The following is a 24,779-nucleotide window of genomic DNA, read 5'->3' on the forward strand; positions in this document are numbered from 1 at the left end:
CGTGGTTTAGTGCACAAGATGTTAGTTCAATATTCAGTGGCTGGGCACTTCATGCACATGTTACTTGTCGAGTGTGCACATTTCAGCTTTCGTACATGCGCATGTACCACAACATTTAAGCATATGAGCCTTTGTAGTAAAATATGACAATTTATCAAAACGGAGGTAATTAGAAATAAAACTCTTGGTCACTGTTTGAGGAAATGCAGGTTTTGGTTTTTTTTACGAAAATTAAGATATTATAATATTATGATATCATTTTTCAAATTGTAATAGAATTTACAAAATTATTTTTATTGTTTTGTCTCCGCCTGTTCTCAAACTGACATCTGTTCTGGTCCAGGCACTGCTGACAACGCAAAGCAATAGAATCGCACACACACCACCAAACAATTCCCTTAGTATTTGCATGCATTCACATTCAATGGCTGCTCTAAATTCAGGGACTGTAGAGTAGAAACTGTAGAATCTCATAGAGTAGACTTTGTCTTTTAGGTATCCCCATAATATATTTATATAAAATTGAGTTACCAGCTGCTAAAGTGTTTATACATGCACACCCTGTATACGTAAACTATTGATAAGCAAATGTTTTTTTTTAGTCTTTTACTGTTTTAGTAGCTCTTAGGATTAATTTGATTCAGAAACAGGGTTAATACTATTTGTCATCTGGGGGCAAAACTGCATGTGTGGTAGTGAAAGACCGATACATCGGCCGGCCGATACATTGGCCAGCCGATACATAGACATGCAGGTTGCAAGTGGAGCTGCAGTGTTCTATTCTAGAGAATTTTAAAATACCAGTAAACATGACATTTATAAGCATGCTAGCATCGTTTTGAGAAAACTCTTGACTGTAGCACAAGTAAGTAAGTCAAAAGTAATCACACCACAATCAATTAAAAATTCCTCAGTTATCATTGAAATGTTTTCACCCCTTTCATTCTTATTTTCACATTGTCTCATTGGTGTTCACCCCCTGTTACTCTTCCATCCCCATGTTCTCACCTAATGTGGACTTGCTGCCAGTGAATTTATTAGCACATAGGGAGGTAACAAAGAAGAGTCATAGCATGGGACCAAAAGAGAGAAGAATAAAGTATGAATTAAGAAAATGCATACCAGCAAATACTCTCTTTACTGTGTGTTGTAGGTCTAAGTCACACAACAGGATATATGAAGGTCTACATGAAGGTAAACGATAAAGATTAACTGTAATTTGCCAAAATAAACTCAGAACTGGTATTAGGACCGTGGAAAGAATTATTCTTCACAGAGTGAACAGGAGTGACTGGGGGACTCGCAGAAAGTGACAGAGATCAGACAAAGCTAGAGTCACCAAGTTGAACCTCATCATCTCACAATATCTCTCAAAATTACATTTATATGCAAATGTATTATGCATTAGCATAATACATTGGGGTAAAGTTAGTACTGCCTTTATAATAATTTTCTTAAACATATCAGAGACTATGTTAATCGAATCCTTGTTATTTTTCATACAGCACATGTCCAACTCATACAATTGGTACTTTTGTGGTGTATAAACTACAAAAGTAATCATAATTTTGAACTGGTAAAACTATACAATAATAATGTTTCATATCCAAACAAAATATTAACCTTTTACTTTGTTAATTTCTGTGGATTTATCTCACAAAATAGCCCTGAGAGCCTTTAGTATAGCAGCTAATAACCTCCCATCAGGCAACATTAAAATTACATTAATTTTTCCCACCAATACATTCACATGGATTTATTTGACGGACATTTCTGTCCAGCTCGTACAAAGGAGGTACAATCCAAGCCACAGTGAATCAAGGAAAAGCCTGAAGCCTCAACACTCAGTTTCACATAGGTGAGTTTTTGTGACTTCAGCTTAATGAGAGCAACAACAGGCAGCCAGTAGATTGTCAAGCTAGATTTATGGTCGTATAATAATCTTCGAATACAGACCACAAGGACAGTCAAATATGGCCTTAAATACATAGTTAGAGAACCACTAAATAATTCATGTTAAGGATAGGAATAACAATGTCCTTGAACAGCAAGGTAAGTCAATATATTATTTTATTTTAGCTAGGTTTAATTATGACTCCGTTTAAAACTTCTAGCATTACACCATTAGCAACATTTGCTCAGGTTAGCATAGCAAAATAGCAAGTCACCCTATGGCAAGCAAGAAGCTGGAAGACCTGGCGAGCTGATAACTTTATAAGATGAGGACAGTGTGTCAGTGTTGTTCTAACATTTAGATGTAAATGGAAACACATCCAACATCCAATACCGGGACAAGGGCGAAAAAAACCTGCTGCTTTCAATCAGCCTTTACAATGCTATCAGACTTGCAGGTTCCATATGCACACCACTCCCTCCATCTAAAGCTTGACAGACCTCCTCGCACCTAGTTACGGTTGCTATCATAGGATTGGACAGGGGTTTAGCGAAGGGTAAAAAGTACAAATGCAATGTTTTTGGTGGTACATCTGTGTATACGACCATTGCCATGCAGCCTACTGTCCTTTCACTCTCTACATCTTTACTACTATTTCTTTCTTATTCACAGATTATCTTGTTTGCAAACTGTGAGAAATAACCAAAGATGACCTACCTTATTTATCTATGATTGTAAATCCTTGATTAGCATAACAGTCAAGCTGAGAATGAGTGCTGGGGGATTGTGGATAGGAGTCACATGGGGATTGCAAATGGTGACAAAAGGGGGGTCGTAAATACTGATAACTTCCACAGGGGCCATAAACATGGGGTAGTGTGTTTTTGTTAATTCTAATGTCATTGTGTTTGTAAGAGGCTTTGATCTGACTTGTATATCTGCTGACGAAATTTGGAGACAGGCAGAGATGGTAGGACACCCGGTGTTGGTAGGACCGCTCTCCTGTCTGCAGCAGTATTTAGTAAAGATATGATTTGAGAAACACTGAGGACTCCAGAGAATTTCTTTCACATTTGGCGACGAAGATGGGATGGACGATCTGCTGATCAGGCCTGAGTCCTGACTGAAGGTTAAACCGGTAAGGAAAAATTCCGCTCCACCAAGGAGGACAGGATTCCGCCTGATGTCAGGAACGGGTGCTGGACAGCAGACGCTCCATCCATTTTAAACGTGAGTACAGTGTATTTTAGATCATATCTCGTGTGTAATTTTGAAGACAAGCTTCATTTACTTGTGGGGTTTTTGAAGCTCAGAAGAAGGTGTGGGTAAACCTAGGCGACAGTTCGAGAACCTGTGTGTGGTCTGCTGTCAAGATATTCTGTAATTCCTGTGAGTTTGAATATAAGGTCCGACGAGTCTATTTGTAGAGGTCGGATCGTCTTTATATGTCCTTTGTTGTTTTGAAGACTAGTTTCATTTTCTGTGTGATTTTGAGGCTCTGAGAAGGCGAGGTATCCTAGGTGACAGTTCGAGACAATGTGGTCTGCTGTCTGATATTCTATAAATCCTGTAGGGTTGAATATCGAGGTCCAATGAGTCCCGTTTGGAGATTGGACCGTCTTCATATTTTCTGTGTAATTTTATTTTGTAGACTAGTTTCATTAAAAATATATATATGCACTTAAAGCTATATAAGTGATGTCTTGAATAGACATAAATGAATATAATGTGTTGTGAGAGGTTGGTGCAACCTAACAAATGAGAGAAAATACACAAGCATTTAGGGAGAAAAATGAATGATTTATGCATCAATTATTTAAAGGAGTAGAAATTTTTGAAATGCAAATATAATTTGCATGAGTGTAGGGATTCCCAACTACAATAAAATGGGCGTATGAATGTGGTAAGAAAAAATAAACTTTGGGGTAACTCATTTCAAATATCCGGTTTGGATATTAAAGGGTGCGTTGCTCTGAACGAATGTGTCGTATAAACCACCTGGCTGAAAGATTATCCAAAGTTAGTGTATGTGTGATAAGATCTAACCATGTTCGGATGGAAAGTTTAGCATGTGTGAAATCTGTCTGAGTGAACAATAAGCCCATTGAAAGTAAAAGCACATCCCAGTGAGTCAACAGAAAAATGGGAAACAAAATGGGAAAGTTAAATTACAGATACTGCTAAATTTATGGCAGATAAATGGGTTAATGTGGTTGAGAACTTCCATTTTGGCATTACTAGACTAAGAGTTTTTTTTTTGTTTGTTTTTTCGTCTTTTATTAGGCACATACAGTATTTAGGTACATATATAGTGAAGAGGGTAAAGTGATGAGAGAGAAAGGGACAGCGAGTAGGGAAAGATAGGAGGGAAAGCAAACTCAGTTATAGAAAGACAAGAAATTAAAGAAATAAGTATGTGTGACAGAAAGAGAAGTGAATGATGATGAGGAGCAGAGATTAGGGATAAAAGACAGGGCCTCCTCATGCTGTCCCCAGGCCATGCAGCCCTCAATCAAGCCCATATGCATATTTCCAGAAGGACTCTGACAATGAGGGGGAGGGGAGACTGAACCTGCATCTGATGTGTCAGTTGTCACAAAACCAGTGACGGAGGAAAACAGACTGAAACAAAAAAAAAAAAACTTTGCTTCTCCAGAAAGTTCTCTCTCCAAACAGCAACTTCTTTTGACTACTGGCCTGGAGAAAAGGAAACGGATGTCCACGGCACCAGATGTTCAGTTGAATTGAACACTGAAGAGCTTGTGTTCAGAACGTCGCAGCCAGAGGAACTAAAAGATTGCAAGGAGGGGGAGCGAGAGAGGTGTGAACTCCGATGGGGCAACATTCGGCTGGCCATTTGGTTCACTATACCAGCAGAATGAGGCACAGAATCCTGGACAAAGATTGGCCTCATCAAGACAACATCAGAAGGAGAGAAAGAAGGAGACTGGGACAATGGCTCAATGCTGAAGATCCAGAGAAGTCCTGGTTGCGTGTTTTTTCATCGTTCCCCAATGAACAGGCCATACAGACAGCGGAGGAAGGTCAGAGCATTTGAAAATCACAAATTAGAAATTAAAGATAAAACATCCACACTAGATGACACGTTAGTTGAACTTAGAATGAACAGGATGTTAATGTTCAACACATACATACACTTGCATATACATATAGGAACATTTATTAAGAATAAGTATTGGTGTCAATAGGGAAAATTAGGGTTTTGCAGTAAGAGTTGATCATTAGACACAGAAAGTTAAGGTTTTGATTACTATGACCAGACAAAATATTTTTTAGCTCACATAAGAAAAAAATCAAGTTATTGAAAGCAACACTGATTATTTCTTATAAAACAAGCATGCCATTGTGGAATATCTCAAATATACCTCCCATTTTACCTGAAGAGGCATCATAGATGTCACAGGTTTGAGTTTCTGGTGATTGATTTTAGAAAATGCAATATTGATGCATCACTGTAAATCTGACTCATTATTCTGGGTTTTTTGCTTTCACTCTCAATGGTATTTTAATTTTTGGAATTAATGGTACAGTTTTCTGGGAAAACCTGGTTTAAAAAACTGCCATAGTGATGGTGAAGTTTTCAGAAACATACGTCTTGTTTTTGCAAATTGAAGCATTAGATATAACAATAATAATAGGGATAATATTATTAATAATGATAATAAGTGGGTCCTGACTGCATCCATAAAAACTGGATGGGTTTTTAAAATAAATAATAAATAAATATATTAAATTCTATTGCTGCTTATGGATTATTTTATGTTTCTGTGGAGATCTCCCCCTGTATAAAGAAACTTGGCCAATGACTGACTTTTTAGACTGTGACTGCTGAGGCAAACAGCCTGTACCGACTTAAAATGACCTACCCGATCGAGCTCTGATTGTTTCTTTTTAATTTTTGCATGATAATTGTATGTCAATAGTTATATGTCGATTAACAAACACTAACATCTGACCCTATTGTATTTTCGAAGTGTGCACGTTATGCATGATACTCATTGTCACACTAATGATTAATGTCAGCCTGAGGCGCTGTACTGTCTTAATTTTTGTGCTTTTGATCCAACAGCTAAAGATGAAGAACCATTCTTGGATGGAAATGTTTCACAGTGGATCAAAACCATGGAAAGCATTGTTTGATACATAGTGTCTCACGATGATTCTGTTTTTCTTCATAGATGGTTCTGCGAGGAGTCCATCTAACTGCTCTTTCTGTGTTTGCCTTTGAACTAAACTGCCAAATAACTCGTCTGCTAAAGCAAAGAGTTATTTGTATTAATCTGTACTTTTCTTTCTAGGGGCAACAGATGATACAGTGTCAGAGTCACAATATGCTTTAATATTGTCCCTAACTTTCACACTCTGGGAAAAACTGTAGCATTCTCACTCCTACAGGAAAACCTTTTGTTCTTAACCTTTTGTCTCTAACACTTTTACCTGTTTACAGTTAAAAGAGTTCACGCTGACTATAACAACTCAGTTTTCACAGGGCAACGCCATTGCAGATGATGGTGCTAAAGAAATGAAACCAGAAGGACATGGAAGAGAGAAGAGAAAATGGCATCCATGGCATCGAATGAGGCAAAATAAAGCAAATAAACCTATATAGTGGCTCAGATGAAGAAACGTGTGAATAGAATTGTGTTTGTTATAATGTTTTTCGTTGTTTTTATTTTTCCTTGTCATATTCGGAGAGTTAAGAGTGAACCTCTACTAATGTTTGTAGTGTGTAGTCAAAGAAAGAGTTAGTTGATGATATTGTGTTATTTCCAAAAAATTATTTGACACTTTGTGTCAAAAGGGGGGAATGTGAGAAATAACCAAAGATGACCTACCTTATTTATCTATGATTGTAAATCCTTGATTAGCATAACAGTCAAGCAGAGAATGAGTGCTGGGGGATTGTGGATAGGAGTCACATGGGGATTGCAAATGGTGACAAAAGGGGGGTCGTAAATACTGATAACTTCCACAGGGGCCTAACATAGGGTAGTGTGTTTTTGTTAATTCTAATGTCATTGTGTTTGTAAGAGGCTTTGATCTGACTTGTATATCTGCTGAAGAAATTTGGAGACAGGCAGAGATAGTAGGACACCCGGTGTTGGTAGGACCGCTCTCCTGTCTGCAGCAGTATTTAGTAAAGATATGATTTGAGAAACACTGAGGACTCCAGAGAATTTCTTTCACAAAACCCCCTACCATTTCTGAAAATACTGCAATTAACAAAGACATGATGGATGACCAGCACTGGTACAAGGAGATGACCAGCAAACTCACACTGTGTGACATGTTCAATTCAATTCAATTCAATTTTATTTATAGTGCCAAATCATAAAAAAAGTTATCTCAGGACACTTTACAGAGTGAGTATAGACCACACTCTATGACTTATTTATGATTTACATAGACTCAACAATTCCCCCATTGAGTACGGTGGCAACGAAAAAACCTTCCCTATAACAGGCAGGAACGTCGCTGTAGCTGAAGGCTCTGCCTCCCATTCTACTTTTGGAGACTCTAGGAACGACAAGTAGCCCTGCATTCTCAGAGCGCAGCGATCTTGTCGGGTAATATGGTACTATGAGCTCTTTAAGATACGACAGAGCCTGACCATTAAAAGCTTTGTAGATAAGGAGAACGATTTTAAATTCTAGTTTTTTTCTTCTATTCTAGATTTTACAGGTAGCCAGTGCAAAGAAGCTAATAAAGGAGAAATAATTTCTCTTCGATTTGTTTAAGTTAGTACACGAGCTGCAGTATTTTGGACCAACTGGAGACTCTTAACAGACTTATTGGAGCAGCCTGACAATAAGGAGTTGCAACAGTCCAGCCTTGAAGTAACAAATGCATGGACTAGTCTTTCTGCATCTTTCTGAGACACAATGTTCCTAATTTTCTCAATATTTCGCAGGTGAAAATATGCAGTCCTTGTCGTTAGTTTTATGTGAGAATCGAAGAACATATCCTGATAAAAAATAACACCCAGATTCCTTACTGTGGTGCTGGAGGACAACACAACATCACCCAGAGTAACAATATCTTTAGCTTTTGAGTTTCAGAGGCCTTCTGGGCCAAGTACAATAACTTCAGTTTTTTCTGAGTTTAACGTCAGAAAATTGAAGGTCATCCAGCTTTTTATTTCCTTAATACACATTTGAAGTTTACCTAACTGATCGGTTTCTTCTGGTTTGATCGACAAATATAATTGTGTATTAGCATAACAATGAAAATTTATGGAGTGCTTCCATATAATATTTCCTAAGGGAAGTATTGGTAGGGACAGAACCCTGTGGGACTCTGTGACTGACTTTAGTGTGCATGGAGGATTTGTCATTAACATGTACAAACTAAGATCTATCTGATAAATACGACTTAAACCAATGTGGTTCCTTTAATGCCAATTAGATGCTCCAGTCTCTGTAGCAGAATGCAATGGTCAATAGTGGTGAAGGCAGCACGAAGATCTAGTAAAACAAGTACAGAGACAAGTCCTCTGTCTGAAGCTATTAGGTCATTAGTCATTTTTACCAGTGCTGTCTCAGTGCTATGATTCGCTTTAAATCCTGACTGGAAGTCCTTGAATAACTCGTCATGTTTAAAAAGCCCGGGTCTGTTGAAAAAGCCATAAAGTTGTATACAAATTAAATACTTTGCCCCAGGCAGTATTCTTTAAGCCACTGTGCAGCTGGTGGAGGCGGCTGTACATGACGTCACCAATACGCGGCGGGGGAAGCGGGTCCGGAAATAATCAGTCGCTTCCCGGTGTCTAGGACCTGCAGGACCAGCGTGGAGGCCGAGAAGTGCTGTGAACACAGCTGGAGGGTGAGAGCCATGACCGGCTGGATGGACGGATCCCCGGGACGAAGCCCTAAGATGGCAGACGAGCTCCGCTGCGGTCGTATGCGACGGTGGAGAGATCCAGGAGGATTTTGTCCCTCACCCTGAGATCAGCCATCAGGCCAGAGAATTTCTCCCTTAATTTTGAGAAGGTGGGGAGACAGGACTCGCACACGGCAATCATGTCGCACCCTGTTCTGGGGATCCGTCACCCCGGGACACAGAACCATCACATGGAGGTGAGTTAAATTTCGGCCCTGGAGCTGAATGTCCAGGGAGACCTTCTTCACTCCTAGGCAGGTAGTTCACTTCCCCAGTTGCTTTTAGATCCCAATGAGTTAAAGTTCTTTAAAGATTGGCGCCTCGTTAGTGCGATACGGTGTCACGACTTCCGTGTTTTACTTCTCCGGTGTAATCAGAGGCAACCACGGGCCTGATGGTAAAAAGCTTCAGTTCATGGGTTGAAGAAATAAATACAATAAAAGCTGAGCATGAGTGATTCGAAATATAAAAACGATAAACTATGTTAAAAACAATATTTTCCGGAGCCGAAGTGGCGGGAAATCCAGTGAAGTCTAGCAACGGTGCGCATGCGTATGCATAGATGACGTAAAACAAAACAGTACGATACGATACAATATAATACAATACAATACAGTTCAATACAATACAATGCAGTACAGTACAATACAATACAAAGCAGGGATACAATGCCAATGACATATGCAACATGTGCAGTAAAAGTTCCCAATGCTGAGCTGCGCTGGATACCAACTTTGGGCTGAACAGGAATGGCTGGGATCAGCAAGAGTTCAGACTCGGAGAACTCAGTGATTGAGTTGAGGGTGGTGTCATATCATCCGTTTTGAAATATCAATGAAGCCTCACCCCCACACACCTCAACAGAAGTCAAGGCTACTCAAGGACTTCTTGAGAGGTGTGGAAATATTATGCATCTTATCTTATCAATGCATTTTTCCCAGAGAGCGAGTCAGTATGATCCTGCATTAGACACGTAGCCACTGACGCAATCACAGAGAGTACTCATATAATGCCTCACCCCTCACACCTCGCATGGACAGCTGAATTGGTTGCTGCCATTCATTTAATCAACACATACACACAAACACAGGACTATGTGCACACATATACACAGCTATGTGCATTTATGTGATGACAGTGGCAGAATAGAAGTGATAAGGTTGATTAGGAGCAGCTTTTTTTGTCCTGTGTGTTCTGAATTTGCTTAAGTTTACCATTAGTAGCTAGCAGTAATGTTGTTACTGGATTTCTGGTTTTATAAAGTGTATTAATTTGAGTGATCGGTGAACTGAATATAGAGACAAAGACAACTAATATCACTGTAAATTTCCAAGCCAAATGTGGGTGGACACCAGTGTCCATGGACGCACTAAAAGAACACTATTAAAAGAACATTGGTGAACAGTGTCTAGTCTACAAGCTAGTTGCAGTGTTGCTTACTCTAATTTAGGTCACCAGTCACATGCTGGTGTTGTGTCAACACATATCAACTGGTTACCCTGTTGATATGTGTTTTCCCGTTATATCCTACCCTAATAGAGATAGTATAGTACAGGTGGTATCTGGCTTGCATTCAGACTTAAAATAGTGAAATATACAAAAATTTCACAACGGCAGCCTCAATTGGTTTAGTTTTTCTCAGTCAACCCCTCTGTCTCTGCCTCCAGCCACTTCTCACTTCCCCAAGCCCATGTATTTTCTAGGAACATTTCAGATTTGCCACCGGATGCCCTTTGACTTTCCCACCAGGTAAAGGAGGTTTTAAGCAGATTGGGTTTCCTAAGATGCTGTGTGTACCTCTGTGGGGAGGTTGGTCTTTACTGCTGACCCTCACCATTGTGGAGTCATAGATCAGAGGGTCATACTTAGCTACAGAGCCCCACAGCTGAAAGGGATTGTGTGGCACTTGAGCAGAATGAGCTGAGTCATCCAGTAGTAGAATGGAAAAACATTTTCTGCCTTAAAGGTTCAATGTGTAAGATGTGGCCAGATCTTTGGTTTAGAACATAAAAAATTAACTAACATTATCAACACAGTGTGAAGAAGTAACATTTATGACATTATGTCAAATACTTCTTTGTATTGTTTTGCAAAGATATCTACTGAAATTAGGATGCTAACCAGCTAGCTGGCCATTTTTTCGGGTTACTGAGTGCAGCAGAGATCAGTGAGGAGAGAGTCAGTTACATGAACCGCCTCGTGTGGGGATGGGCTGTGATTGCTGTTTGACTTATGGAAATAATAATTCATTCAGTGGGCTATCAGCCGATTATGGCTGAGATGTGTGACTTTGTGTCCTGCATGAATTAACGCAATGCTTCATTTTTATCAGCAGTTAGCATTGGAGACATTTTTTTTGTCACTTAATATTTTTTACAAATGGTTAAATGGTGCTCATACTTGCAATCATGATATGCAAATATAAATGTAGAACATATATATATATATATATATATATATATATAGTGCTCTATTATGTAGGCATTTCAATTTCCACACGCGAAAAAAAAGGAAAGACAACACCACTTACTGTCAGGCTAATAAAACAGCTTTCCCTCATGAGTAAAATGACTGTCCAACATATCATCAATTTCCATCTTCATTTATCCACTTCAAGGCTGCAGCAGAAAGGCCCTGATAGTAAAAGGGCTCGACAAGGAGCACGCAAATTGGATTCGCCTCTTGCGTCAATAGCGAGCCTTGACATTGTGCAGGTCTGAAAATTAATTTCCTGCACTCTGGTATTTCAATTGTTTAGCAGCCAGGGAGGAAGAGCCAATCAATTTGACCTCGTAGTATCAGTCAGTCCATTGTAAAAGACGACTTATCTTAAAACTACATGGCTCGTTATTATGCATAATGGATGACATATATCATGTTAAGTGTTGTTTCATTATATAGTATATATTGCATATCTTAAGAAAAAGCTTGGCCAAAAGAGCTTCTATGAGGTTAATGTGTGCAGTTAAACTGTGAGACTCATCCTCATAATGACTTCCAGTTAATATAATTAACATTCACATAATAATAATTTGATTAATCTGATTACAGTGTCACTTGATTGCACCATAACTTCGTGTCAATAATAAGTGAATGAATGTAGAGATAGTGCACCAATAAATATTCACCAGTAATATTTTTTATTAATAATAATATAATTATGTATATGAAAGGAACAGTTTCTGGCATTCAATGCCCCTAATGATCTAAAGATACAACCTTTAAATACAAACAATTAACCATTATTGTATGCTCAATTCTATGTAGCACACCACAAAAGATATTCTTGGGTGTTGACAAAGATGACGATTGGATATTTAGGTCATATGCAGTGCACGATTATAAGTGGTGCTTAATTACTTAATTTTCCGTGTAGAATTCTGGTTATATGAGTATTTTTACCCACCTTACATCTCTACTTCAAAGTTTATTTTAGAGGAATAATTCAACATTTTAGGAAATACAATTGTTGTGCTAGGCTCGCTGCTTCTAGTCTTTATGAAATAGAGCAAATCGGTTCACTTCCCTGTTGAACTTTTCCTTAAAGAATGTTCTTCAACAAAGATCCTCATGTATTTTCTGCTTTACATAATATCATACTTGTGAGCAACAGCTGTCGTTATGCTATAGAATGTGTCAGTGCGTTTACATGCAGTCTAAAAACCTGATTATATATAAAAACAGCATGTGTGTGTGTGGGGGGGGGGCATTTGGAGTAAATTTATAAGAAACAAAGTATTTAATCCAGTTCACTTAGAATAAAAACATTGTATTTCCCAAAACAAGCAAACAAACAAAAATATGAAATAGAGCAAATCGGTTCACTTCCCTGTTGAAAAATTTCCTTAAAGAATGTTATTCAACAAAGATCCTCATGTATTTTCTGCTTTACATAATATCATACTTGTGAGCAACAGCTGTCGTTATGCTATAGAATGTGTCAGTGCGTTTACATGCAGTCTAAAAACCTGATTATATATAAAAACAGCATGTGTGTGTGTGTGTGGGGGGGGGGGGGGATTTGGAGTAAATTTATAAGAAACAAAGTATTTAATCCAGTTCACTTAGAATAAAAACATTGTATTTGCCAAAACAAGCAAACAAAATCCCAACTCTCCTTTTTAATATGTAATTTTCTATGTCATATGCTGCTATTTTAGTTTTCCTGAACTGTCATGTAATCATTTCCATAAAGGGGACTTCTGGTTTGGCTGAGATGGAGTAGATGTGTGTTCGGTCTCGCTACCGTTACTTTTGATGATTTCACATTTTAGGCACAGAAAGTCACAACAAATAGTAATATTTGTCTCGTTTGACGGACACGCACCACTGGAATATGTCAACGTATGCGACCAGACAGAATATAAAAGACCAGGGGGCGAAGGTTGGCTCCTCAGATGAGGCAGGTGATGAGCTTAGCATGGCAGCCAGTGCTAACCTTTGGGAAGAGCACCACAAAACCCTGTCCCCTGATTTTAAAGCCTGTTTTGCTGATCTTAGGGCTTCCATTTCAACGCTTGAAGCAAAGCTAGACCACGTCCACGCCCAAAAGATAGGCTCCCTCGAGGTGAATGCTAATTTCTAATATAAGCACTTGCTGACACTGTAGGCCTCCTGTGCCATGCTAGCGGAGAGCCACGCTAGCGAAGAGCCACGCTAGCGAAGAGCCACGCTAGCGAAGAAGCACGCTAGCGGAGAGCCACGCTAAGCTGCTGGCTAAAGTCAGCGACCTTGAGTCCCGGAGCCGGCGGAATATTATCAGAGTGGTCAGCTTACCCACATTAGTGGAGGGGCCATGGCCGACTGCCTTCTTTCCAGAGCTGCTCATGGAAGTTTTCGCTGAAGGCGTCCTGGAATGCACCACCAGAATGTGACAAGGCTCACCGCACGCTATCCGAGAAGCCTTGGGTCAGGAGAGACTACAGTACAGGGGTTCTCCCATCTCTATCTACAAGGACTATGTGCCGGTGGTGGTGGAACAAGGCCAGAAATACTGAGAGGTGATGTCGGAGCTTTACAACCTGGGCTTCAAACCTGCATTGCTGTTCCCTGCCAGGCTTGTCATCGTGATAAAGGACGGAGGGAGAAAGAGGCCCTCTGAGTTCTCCGAGGCTAAAGGTTTCATAACATCCATTTGTATGGAAGAGACCGGATAACTGTGGAAGGCTATTGATCTTATTGCGGACGAGCCACTGTCATGTTATGATGATGTGATGTCAACTGTATAGCTGTGCTTTAACCAGCCCCAGACGGGCCGGAGTTTAATTTGAACTGCAGCATTAGTAGTTACAGTCCTGACGGCTGCTGATATTCTGCCTTTTTTTTTTTTTTTAACTTAAATTTTTATTGAAATTTTTCATCTCCACATGTGGACAACAAGGTATACATATACAGTAGATCCATGAATTACATTCTGCGTGTGGAGCAGTTGGAAAAATCAGATACAACTGAGAAAAAAATAACACAAAAACAAAAAAAGTAGTAAAGTAAGTAAAACAGTTGTGGCTACATGTGTCCATTGTTAAATTACACTGTATACAGATCCAAGAGAAAAAATATGAATAAGACAGATTTCAGGTATTCCCAACTGTGTCCCATCGGGTCCACTTCTCCCATTTAGTCACAAAAACATTTTCCTTCATTCTAAGTTTATATGTCATTCTCTCCATGTTATGGACTTCTCTAATGATTTCTAGCCATTCATTCACAGCTGGTGGCTCGGTCTTATACCATCTTCTTGTTATTGTTTTTTTAACATGTGACCAGTAATATTTTTATTAAATATCTGTCTTTGACCAGGACATATTGATTCAAGTTCCCAAGGTACATAACACCACATTCTTTAGGTATTTCATAACCCAGGATGTTCTTAATTATATTGTGTACGTTTTCCCAAAATGGATTAAGTTTCTGACATCCCAAGAAAATGTGTGTATGATTGACTTCCCTTTCTCCACATAAACGCCAACATGAGTGCTGGGAGCCTGTTTGTTTACTTTTTAATTTGGGAGTGATGAAAAAACGGGTCAGGTTTTTCCACCCGAATTCCCGCCATATTCTCGAATTTGTGGTTGTGTGCTATGCTTCACACGTACTCTGCCACTCCTCTACAGTAATGTTAATCTTCAATTCCTTCTCCCACTTCTCCTTAATGTACAGAGTGGAGACATCTTCTGAGTCTCTTAAGTTTCGGTACAGTACTGAAACTGCTTTCAGTTTGGTTCCATTGTATGTCCTGATCATTACATCAAGTACACCATTTAGATTTTTCACAGTTTGTATTTCCTTTATAAAGTAGTCCCGTAGCTGTAGAAATCTAAAATGATCTCTATTTTCGAGGCCATAGTCCGTTTTCAGCTCCTGGAAGCTCATTATGTGTCCATTCTTCATTAGTTTACACATTGCTGTGAGCCCTTTCCTACTCCAGTCCCTGAAGTTGTAGTCATTTACACCTGGCTTAAATCCGTCATCATAAGAAAACCAGCTAAACAATTTTATGTCCCTTTCTAATTTGTGTTGTCTGACAAAATCAAACCAAATAGACAGTGTGTGTAGAGTTATTGGGTCTATCTATTCTTGTAGTGACTTCATTAGTTTTAGATTGCCAACCAGGGCCTGGGTTGGTGTATCTGCCACCACCTTTTCAATATATTTCCACTTTGCATTATAGTCCTTGTCACACCACATAATTATTGGTCTTAATTGTGCTGCACGGTAATAATCTTTTAATTTTGGGAGTCCCATACCTCCTTTTTCTTTTCCCAATTGCAGCGTAGAGTATTTTATCCGTGGTCTTTTACCATTCCATATGGATCTGGAGATCATTTTATCCCAGATTTTGAACTTTTCCTGTGGAATCTTGATGGGTAGAGAGAGAAAGTAGTTAAGTAGTCTAGGGAAAATATTTATTTTAATTACTTCAATTCTTGAGTTAAGATCTAATAGCAAGGTTGTCCACCTTTCTATGTCTCTACTTATCTGGAGATGGATCTGATCGTAATTTGCTTTGTATAGGTCAGAGAGTCGTTTTGTTAGAGTTACACCAAGATATTTTATAGTTTTTGCGTGCCATTTTAATTGGTAGGTTTTCTTGATTTCTAGGGATGGGGTATAATTAAAGGTCAGAATCTGCGTCTTATTTACATTTATTTTGTATCCTGAGTGGATCCCATTTGTTCTGTTTTACACTTCCTCTCCAATCTCTTTCTCCACTACACTACAGAATACTTTAGGTTATGCAGTCTCAATCTAACTCATTATTATTGTTCCTGTGGCTAATGCTCTAAAATAGCTTTCATCGTTTTTACTTGATAACAATCTCCTATATCACCCAATAGTCATTTCTGACCACGCTCCTACCACAGTTGACATTAGTTTTCCACAAGATACATTTCCACGTTCACCATGGAGGTTCAGCTTACACTTACTGTTCAAAGATTTTTTTTGCGACTCAAATCTGCTCTTACCTAGAGTTTAACGACACCCCAGATGTCAGCAGTGGCACTCTTTAAGAAGGGCTGAACGTGCTAGGCTTTTGGAAATTGCAGAGGAATTGTTAGAACTTGATGGAACTTACTCCACCTCTCCGAAGACCCAACAATTCCCCTTTGAGCACACAGTGGCAACGAAAACCTTAACAGACAGGAAAGAACAAACAGATGGACAGAGAGAGACAAAGACAGACATAGAGACACACTTCAAGAGATGCAAGCAAACACAGAAGTAACGTTAATCGTAACAATAGTTAAAGTAATGTAAATATGACTTATATGTTATGGAAGTTAATACAGCAGAACAGAAAAAATAAAAACAGGCACAGCCAAGGTGACATAACAGGATGACAATAACAATTATAGTGGTAGATACAAAGTTGAATTAGTAACATGAGTTGATGAGACATGAATGATACAGACAGACAGGTTAAAAGAGTATCAGCAACAGTATTATCCCTCGGCAGACTAGGCCTATAGCAGCATCTTTAGGCATAACAAAATTGTTGTGTTGTAAAAAAAATAAAATGAAAAGGAAGCTTTTCCAAAGCGTTTGGTGGACAGCAGGGCAGTAAGAGGGCTATGGTCTGTTTGCAGGGTAAAGTGTCCCCCAATGGTAGGTGTGCCAATGCTCAGCTGACCGCACACAAGGGCTCGTAGCAATCAGATCTTTGAGGTGAGAAAAAGCCTGCTGAGCAGCATCAGTACATTTAAATTCTGCATTTTCCCTCAACGGAGCAGAACGGTGTTCCACCACAGAGGCGTAGCAGGGAATGAACTTTGAATACCATCCTGTGAGGCCTAGGCAGAACTGTAGGTAGGGACGTGGCATCACAAGGCCTCTGTTATAGCATTAACATGATCTGGGTTGGGACGGATGCCTGAAGCAGAGACAACGTGGCCCAAAAACAAAAGTTAATTTTTCCTGAACAGGCACTTGTCTCTTGAATTCAACTACCAGACGGCAGCCACACATCTGATCCTGTGATTATCAATCAGTCTTTTTCTGATTGTTATACCGCACTATATCCTTCTGATTACAGGCAAATTACTGCAGCAAACCCTAATCCCTTAGACCGTTTAACGTATCCTCAGATTGAAATAAATATCTCTAGGGAAGTTTGTAGACCCATCTCTCTGTTGGAGGTGCATGAAGCGATCAAGTCAATGCAAAACAGGAAATCTCCTGGTACCGATAGTTTTACAGTCATGTTCTTGAAGACATACTTTCATACTTGCTATTAGCTCCCAGCCTTGTAAAAATGTTCAATGACTCCTTTACTGAAGGCAGACTGCCAGCGACCTTGTATGAGGCATCTATTTCATTGCTCCTGAAGAAAGACAGGGATCTTACCTCATGTGGCAGCTACAGACCGGTCTCACTTTTAAACATAGACTGTTAGATCCTTGCTAAGGTCCTCACCCTCTGCCTCCAAAGTGTGATGTCATCAATAATTTCACTAGACCAGACAGGCTTTATATTAGGGAGACATCCTTTCTTCAACACCAGAAGGCTGCTCAATATCATATTCTCACCTGGGTAAAACACTCCTGAGGTAGTGGCACTAGATGCAGAGAAAGAAAAAATGTTATCTCTTGGGTTAAGCTTCTATACGTAACACCCTCTGCCTCTGTAAACAATTACAGTGTTTGTTAAGCATTATTCATCTCAAATGTGTCAGCATATAAGGAGAGTTTGTGGACTAGATCAAAACGAGTGATGTCTTCAAAGTCAAGGAAGCAGCAAAGCTTGCACAGGGCTTCGACCCTTGACCCAGGTTTTAATAACTATGTGTATCTCCCTTCCTGCACCAGCCCTACATTCCGCATATGGTCAGATAAGGGTCTCGAAACCCTTAATGACCTGTATGACAAAGGGGTTTTTACGTCCTTTTTTGTCCATGTTGGACAAATACAGCCTGCCTAATAGGCACTTTTTTTGGTACCTTCAAATGAGACATTTATCCAACAGCAGTTCCCACATTTTCCGAACAGCCCCCCATGAAGCTGAGAAGGACCAGTTCCTGTCTCTCAACGTACAACACAAACGACTGATATCTGTCATTTATAATAAGATTCCTCTTCTGAGCCCAGTTACCGCTGGGGTAGACATTACTGATGACCAGTGGAGGGACATTCTAAAACTCGTCCACTCTTCCTCGATTTGTGCCAGGCACGACCTATTACAGTAGAAGGTGCTTCATAGAGCCCATTTCACCACTAAATTGGCTAAGATATACCCTTGTAACCCCTGGAAGCAGTCCCGAGCCGACACATGTTCTGGACGTGCCCGAAGCTTGCTTAATTTTGGTCAGATATATTCAGAAGACTCAAACAGGCTCTTATCACAAATTTGTTTCTCCACCGACTCACAGTTGAATGCTTGACATTTTACAATGCCTAAGGTTAGAGAAATTAAGGTTTTCACAGAGGGGATCTTTGACAGCATTCCACAAAACTTAGGACCCACTGCTGGCTCTTATTAGTGGTAGTGTCACTGTTATCCCTGATGATGCTGATGATTCTTCCTAATGCTTGAAAGGAGAACACCCACCCACCCACACACACACTTTTTTTCTCTTCAATTACTTTATCGATTGTGACTATTATCTACAGTTTTTTACTCTATTTTGTCTCATTGTACCGTGATCATCTACTTTTGTTATATGTTAGTTAATTACATGGTTATTTACTCTGTGACTACGTCTGACATGAGTTGTTGGGAGGGTGGGACTCGTGTTGGGTTTTTTTGTTTTTCTCTTTCACTTTAAAGCAGATGCTCTAACGCAATATGTAATTGTTGCACTTTTTTTTTGCCATTCTGCAAAAATTTTATAAAGTAATGTGGGATGTATGCTGTACACGAGGCACAGGCAGGTTGACTTTGGGATTTTTTTGTATTTTTATGTCTCTTTGTCTCTGTCATTCTGGAGGGATATGGCCATCCCCAGATAACTCTTGATTTGTCAGCATTGTGCCGGGTTTTAATCAGCCATTCTGATCAGGCAGAGGGCAGAACAGCCATGGCCCACTGAGGTCCTGATTGGAGTTTCTCAGACCTCTGGAGAACGCGATCAGAACAAGCTAATTAGGACAGACGCAAGTTTAGGAAACTTCAGAGAAGTCATCAGAAGGGAGAGAACAAGAGGAAGAAAGTGTGTATGTGTCTTTGTGAGTGTGTGTGTGTGTGTGACGGAAGATGATATCACTCAAAACTATCTAGAATGGGAAACAGTGCGGTGTATAGTATTGTAAAGGACTTTGGATCCAGCAACGTTTTAGTAGTATTGAAAACACAGTGAAATTAAATTCACTTTCCTTTTAATTGAATCTCCAAACCAAAGAGAGACAATGGTCACAATCCAAATGCTACTGTCAACAGCACTTAGTATTCACCTTAGTTCACCTCCTAATAACTGCTTTGGATTGTTAAGTTTAAGTTAAACTTAGGTGTAAGTGAGGCTCCGTCTATGTCCTGTTACTGCCCGCAAACTATAGAGCGTATAGTTGACGCGTGCTTCAATAAAACTCCATAATCCATGTTCTTCATTTTATTGTTTACTGAAGGGTTTTTCACAAAGAAACAAACGTCAGGAAAGTGTTTACATGGAAACATTTCTTAGCAGACGATGGTCAAAAACTAGTGTGCTTTTCAGGCTCCATAGCTTCCGCTAACAACAAAACATGCACAGATAGCCTGATCCACTTATTAACCAATCAGAAACCAATGCTGGTGGCAGCTAGGTTTGATTGAAATCATCACATTGTAATAAAAACAACTGCTCATCTTATTTGTTAAGAAATCAATCATACCAGAAAATGTAAAGTCAGCAATTATCTCTAAATGGCTCTAACATGAGGTAAAACTTTTCCTACATCTGTTTGTTTCCACAGTCTCCACATTGACAGTGATGTGTAGGCCTTGTGCTAACCTTACAAGCACTATGGTATGAAAACAGACTTTTTTCCTTAACATCTAATCTATGTGGCTCTTACAATGACATAAAATTAAGTTGCCCATCAGTATGTCAGCCTGCTGTCTTTCTGTTGCCTGGATCCAGCCCATCTTATGTAAGAGCTACGATCAAACATGTACCGGGGGGGGGGGGGGGCATCAGTAGATTTTAGCATCAGCAGCAGGAACACTAAGTGAAACTGTCACCGGCTCTGTTTTTACCCACAAGCTCCTGCGGTCTCGCAGGCACGACAGGCGACCAATTAGGGTTAGACGAGCGAGCGGAAATATTGAAATAAATAAACTAAAAGATCAGTCGTGGCCCGGGGCTCGCGTCGCTTGCATGGTGAAAGATTAATGGCGCCCCTCTGAAAAACTAAAGGCTCTAAAGGGACAGCGGAAATGGCTTTTTTCTCATTTGAAGCACTGGTAAAATAAAAAAGGGCCCGGAGACGCCTCCAGGCCAGAGGAGAACTGAGGAAAAAAGGAGACAGAGGGAGAAAGAGGAAGGCAAACATATTGCATTGACAGTGACAACTGCTTTAACTCTAAAACACACACATACACATACACAGCATGCTCCAAAACTGTAGTTGTGAGGCCTCCCACTTAGTGAAATCTCTAACATCTAGGTCTAACTCTAACCCTTAACCAGAAGACTTTAAACCTACTATATGTTGTTAAATAAAAGCCAATATTCAATAATTCTTTAATGGAGGTTTTAGTAATAGCCAAAGGCATGTTCAGCACAATAGAATAAAGGCTGGTCACTATTTTTTTTCCAATTGTCTTTACTGTTCTGTTCTTTCATTCTCTGTAACATTTTAGAACTTTCAATAAAACTACACTTCCTGTAGATGTTTCACATTAAAAGCCTCAAAGGAAAGGTGATTATGCACTTTGAGCTGGTTTTGGGGAGCTGTTGAGTGTCATTGACAGTAGCTCAACAGATTGTGTTTCCCAATCTGTTCAGCTACTGTCAAGTAGAAGCTTTTTCCATTTAATAGTACAAAGTGTATTTGCAGAGTGGTTAGTATGATGTGACTATGCTGTTACTGATGGAATAACTATTGTGGAAATGTGCGCTATCCTTCATTTATCAAGACAGTGTTGAGCATGTATCTAATATAGGCCTATTTAATATAAATACCTAATATTATCCGCCATTAACCATTTTAGAAAACTTACATAATCCATCCCCTTGACAGGTTCTCCAGGATGTTTATAATGCTTCAAATGTTAGGGACATCTTTGTTTACACTTTAATCCAAAACACAATCAAATAAAATACATTTGATTTCCTAAACTGCAATTTGTAATAACCCATGTAACATGGCAGTGTTATGGTCTGTTTGGGCCCATAGAGACCAAGGTCATTTAATTATCATATGTCATATACAGTAATTTCTGGTATTGTTTTTGTGTTAATAAAACTAATGACAATCGCTTCACTAAAATGGATTTGTTTGTGCAGCTTTTTCATTTCTGCACATCCTGACATCATGAGTTTTCCTCTTTCGTATATGGGTTCCAGGATTCTTTTCTGAGACATTACATTTTTAGGAGATGAGAAAACAACGAAACACCTCACCCGAATTCTCTGGTATAAACTGGGACAGCGGTGGTCTAAAGGTTAGAGAGCTTATGACATCATCGGTTAAATCTCTGACCGGCAGAATAAATCTAGGTGGGAAAAGTGAAAAAGCAGTGCGTGTCCCTCCCTCATTACCACCACTGAGGTGCCATTTAGCAAGGCCCTTAACCCCAACCACTCCAGTGGAGCTGCTCAGTGGCCAACAGATCAGACTGGTTGTGCTTGGTATCTTTTAGTTCTCAACTAGTGTAACTGTGTGAATGTGATCAGTGCAAGAGTAATAGTGGATGAATAAAGGTCAAACAACAAAAGAACACACAAGCAAACACACCTGAGTAGGCCCAGTAGGTCTCCTCGGTGGCGGCTCTCCTGAGTCTTGTCCCGCTGGCCCCAGCTCTGTGAAGATTTTGGATAGGGGCTTGGGACTCTGCTTGGCTTCCTGTCAGCGCTGTGGGAGAGGGGGAGACATGGACAGGCAGGTTAGTATCAACAGCAGAGCTACAGCCCTACCTGGACACCTACCGGGCAGGATGACACAGCCAACTGTGTCCTTAGCTGCCTTACCATGCAAGCTGCCTCATAATAACATTCACAGCAGGAAGAAAGGTCAACAACAAAGAATAACTAGGCTGTGGAACTTAACTGTCGAGAAAACAGACCAAGCTACCTAACACACATTTCAGGACAACCTGAGTCCTCAACACCAATCCATGCAAAACCTCATTTAGGTACATCCACAGCAATCAAAATATGATACATAATATGCCACTTTCGTAATGTCTTGTTAGTGTTCACTTATCGAGTGTGATCATTACATTAGTTTTCCTGTGGCCCAAGGCTTTTGGTGTAAAGAGTGATGCTGAAAAATGTTCCTAAGGTGTGAGGTAAGCCTAGATCACCAACAGGCCTCCACCACCCTAGACTTTGAGGCCCCAAAAGTCCAGGTTCAATGCATGTCAGTCAGCTTTTACAATGTAATAATTGCATTGCATAATTTGGAAATGATTCTGCAGCACTTAAGTTAACAAAGGCAGGTCCAGTATTTAAGGGCGCACTCACACTTACCCATGCCCAAGCATGAATGATGGCTAAAGTCTAGTTTGTTTGACCAGTGTGAGTACAAGTGTTCCGTGCTTAGGCATGGCACACTACCCAGCAGCGGCCCGGATGTGAAAGGTGGACTTTAGTAAAGCACGGATGCACATGTACGAGCACGAGCGTGCGCACATGTACGAGCACGAGCATGAGCTCGAGCATTGACAGTGGTTCTGAGAATATTTGTATACGACTGTTCCCCGTGACGGACATTTAAAAAGTTTCAGCCGAACGGTTTGCGGTGGTCTGATGTGGAGTAGTGTTTACTGCAGATTTGGTCACACTACTAACTAGAAGCCCAAAGAGTACATGTACAGTACATTTCACAGAGGGTGGGGAGTGGAAATGAGTGGTCAACAGGTGGACCAACAGAACATGCGTGCCCTGGGGCCCCAACAAGTTAATCTGACTATAGTCTGGGGATGCCCTTGGAAGTAAATAAACTGAATAGTGCATATGCGCGAAAGTTGCATGCTCCCTGTTACTGCTCCAGCCTTTGAGCTCGCTTTTTTAAACTTTCTTAACTTTTATTCTCTTTGTTTGTTCTGTTTCTTCACCCTAACTTCTGTTAGAGAGAAGAGAAGATTTAAGCCCAGTCTCCCCTCTGTTGTTATGGGCAATGTACGGTCTCTGTACCACAAAATGGATGGACTGACGGCGCTGACGTGGAGCCACCTGGAGTACAGTGAGTGCAGTCTGATGTGTTTCATGGAGACATGGCTGCATAGGAACATCACGGACCAGAACGTCCTCGTGGATGGCTTCCACACCATTCGGGCTGACCGGGAGGAGGCTTATGAGACACTGCAGGGCTGCTTTGAAGTGACGGTATGGCCTGTACTTTGTGAGCCTTTCTGTAAATATTAATTTCTGTAAATTTAAATTAGATTTTTCATATATATTTTTTCTGTAACGAAAATAATTTCCCCCTGGGATTATTAAAGTATTTCTGATTCTGATTCTAAAAGATATATCAAAATGAGTTTGTATCATGTTTTTATTGTTTAATTGTAAAAACATGGTCTGGTTTACCAGATGTACAATGCTGGGAGCGTCTCACAGGCAAGATGCCAGGTGCCTGCTGCTATATATTTTGCTAATACTGAATTAATATGGGGGTTTACTTTTGTAACAATCATGTTGTCCATTCAGACCTTTCTACATTCTATAATAATATTTCTGCAACAGATCAAGATAAGCAGTAGCTCAAGGTAAGATGCCGAACAGAGTAACAATTTGACATTTTTAAACAATGGAAGTTACTGTATAAGGTTCTTTTTATGCAAAAATATTTCAAAATACAAAGTTGATCATGGCACACAATCAGCCATCATTAAGTTTACAGGGTTGCAGTCAAACATAAAGTAGTAGGCTAATCTTAGCTGATGCACAGATCAATCAGATACTGGTATGTGTCTGAAGGTTTAAAACCATTTAAAAACAAAAAACCCTGCTTCTTCTCATTCAGATGGCACATCACAGCAGTATTTCTTAGAATGTGTCATGCATTTCATTTGGGAGCAGAATGTTCAAATGGAGAAATCAAGAATCCCTTGCTGGTTTCATGTGGGAAACTTCAAATCGCCTCCTCTCTGGCTGAGAGACCCCTTGATCCCCGCTAAAGAAAAGGCAGAGATGGAATGCTTGGCTTCTTTTAAAGTGGAGGACAGGATTTTTGACAGTTTCTCTGTTAATGGATCCACTGTGCTCTGTAATTTGGCCTTTTCAAGTTCTTTCACAGGACAAAAATCTGACTTCTTTTAGTTTCTTTTAGACCTGCTGAAGGCCATTTATAGCATGTCTTTTTTTTAGACGTGTGGAAGTTTGGGAACATTTTTTGGCAAGAGAAAT

General features: G+C 39.9%; 1 protein-coding gene across 1 annotated transcript in view; it reads right to left on the minus strand.

Annotated features, from left to right (window-relative positions):
- Positions 1-24,779, minus strand: part of LOC310966028 (receptor-type tyrosine-protein phosphatase gamma-like) — a gene marked incomplete at both ends in the record, with an annotated part of 771,775 nt that overhangs the window by 604,871 nt on the left and 142,125 nt on the right. The window contains one exon of the mRNA XM_083939815.1: positions 22,165-22,281. Coding sequence (XP_083795941.1) covers positions 22,165-22,281 — 117 coding nt within the window. The remainder of the gene's footprint in view (positions 1-22,164; positions 22,282-24,779) is intronic.

The sequence above is a fragment of the Echiichthys vipera genome (assembly GCF_963691815.1).
Source record: "Echiichthys vipera genome assembly, chromosome: X".
NCBI lineage: Eukaryota > Metazoa > Chordata > Actinopteri > Perciformes > Trachinidae > Echiichthys > Echiichthys vipera.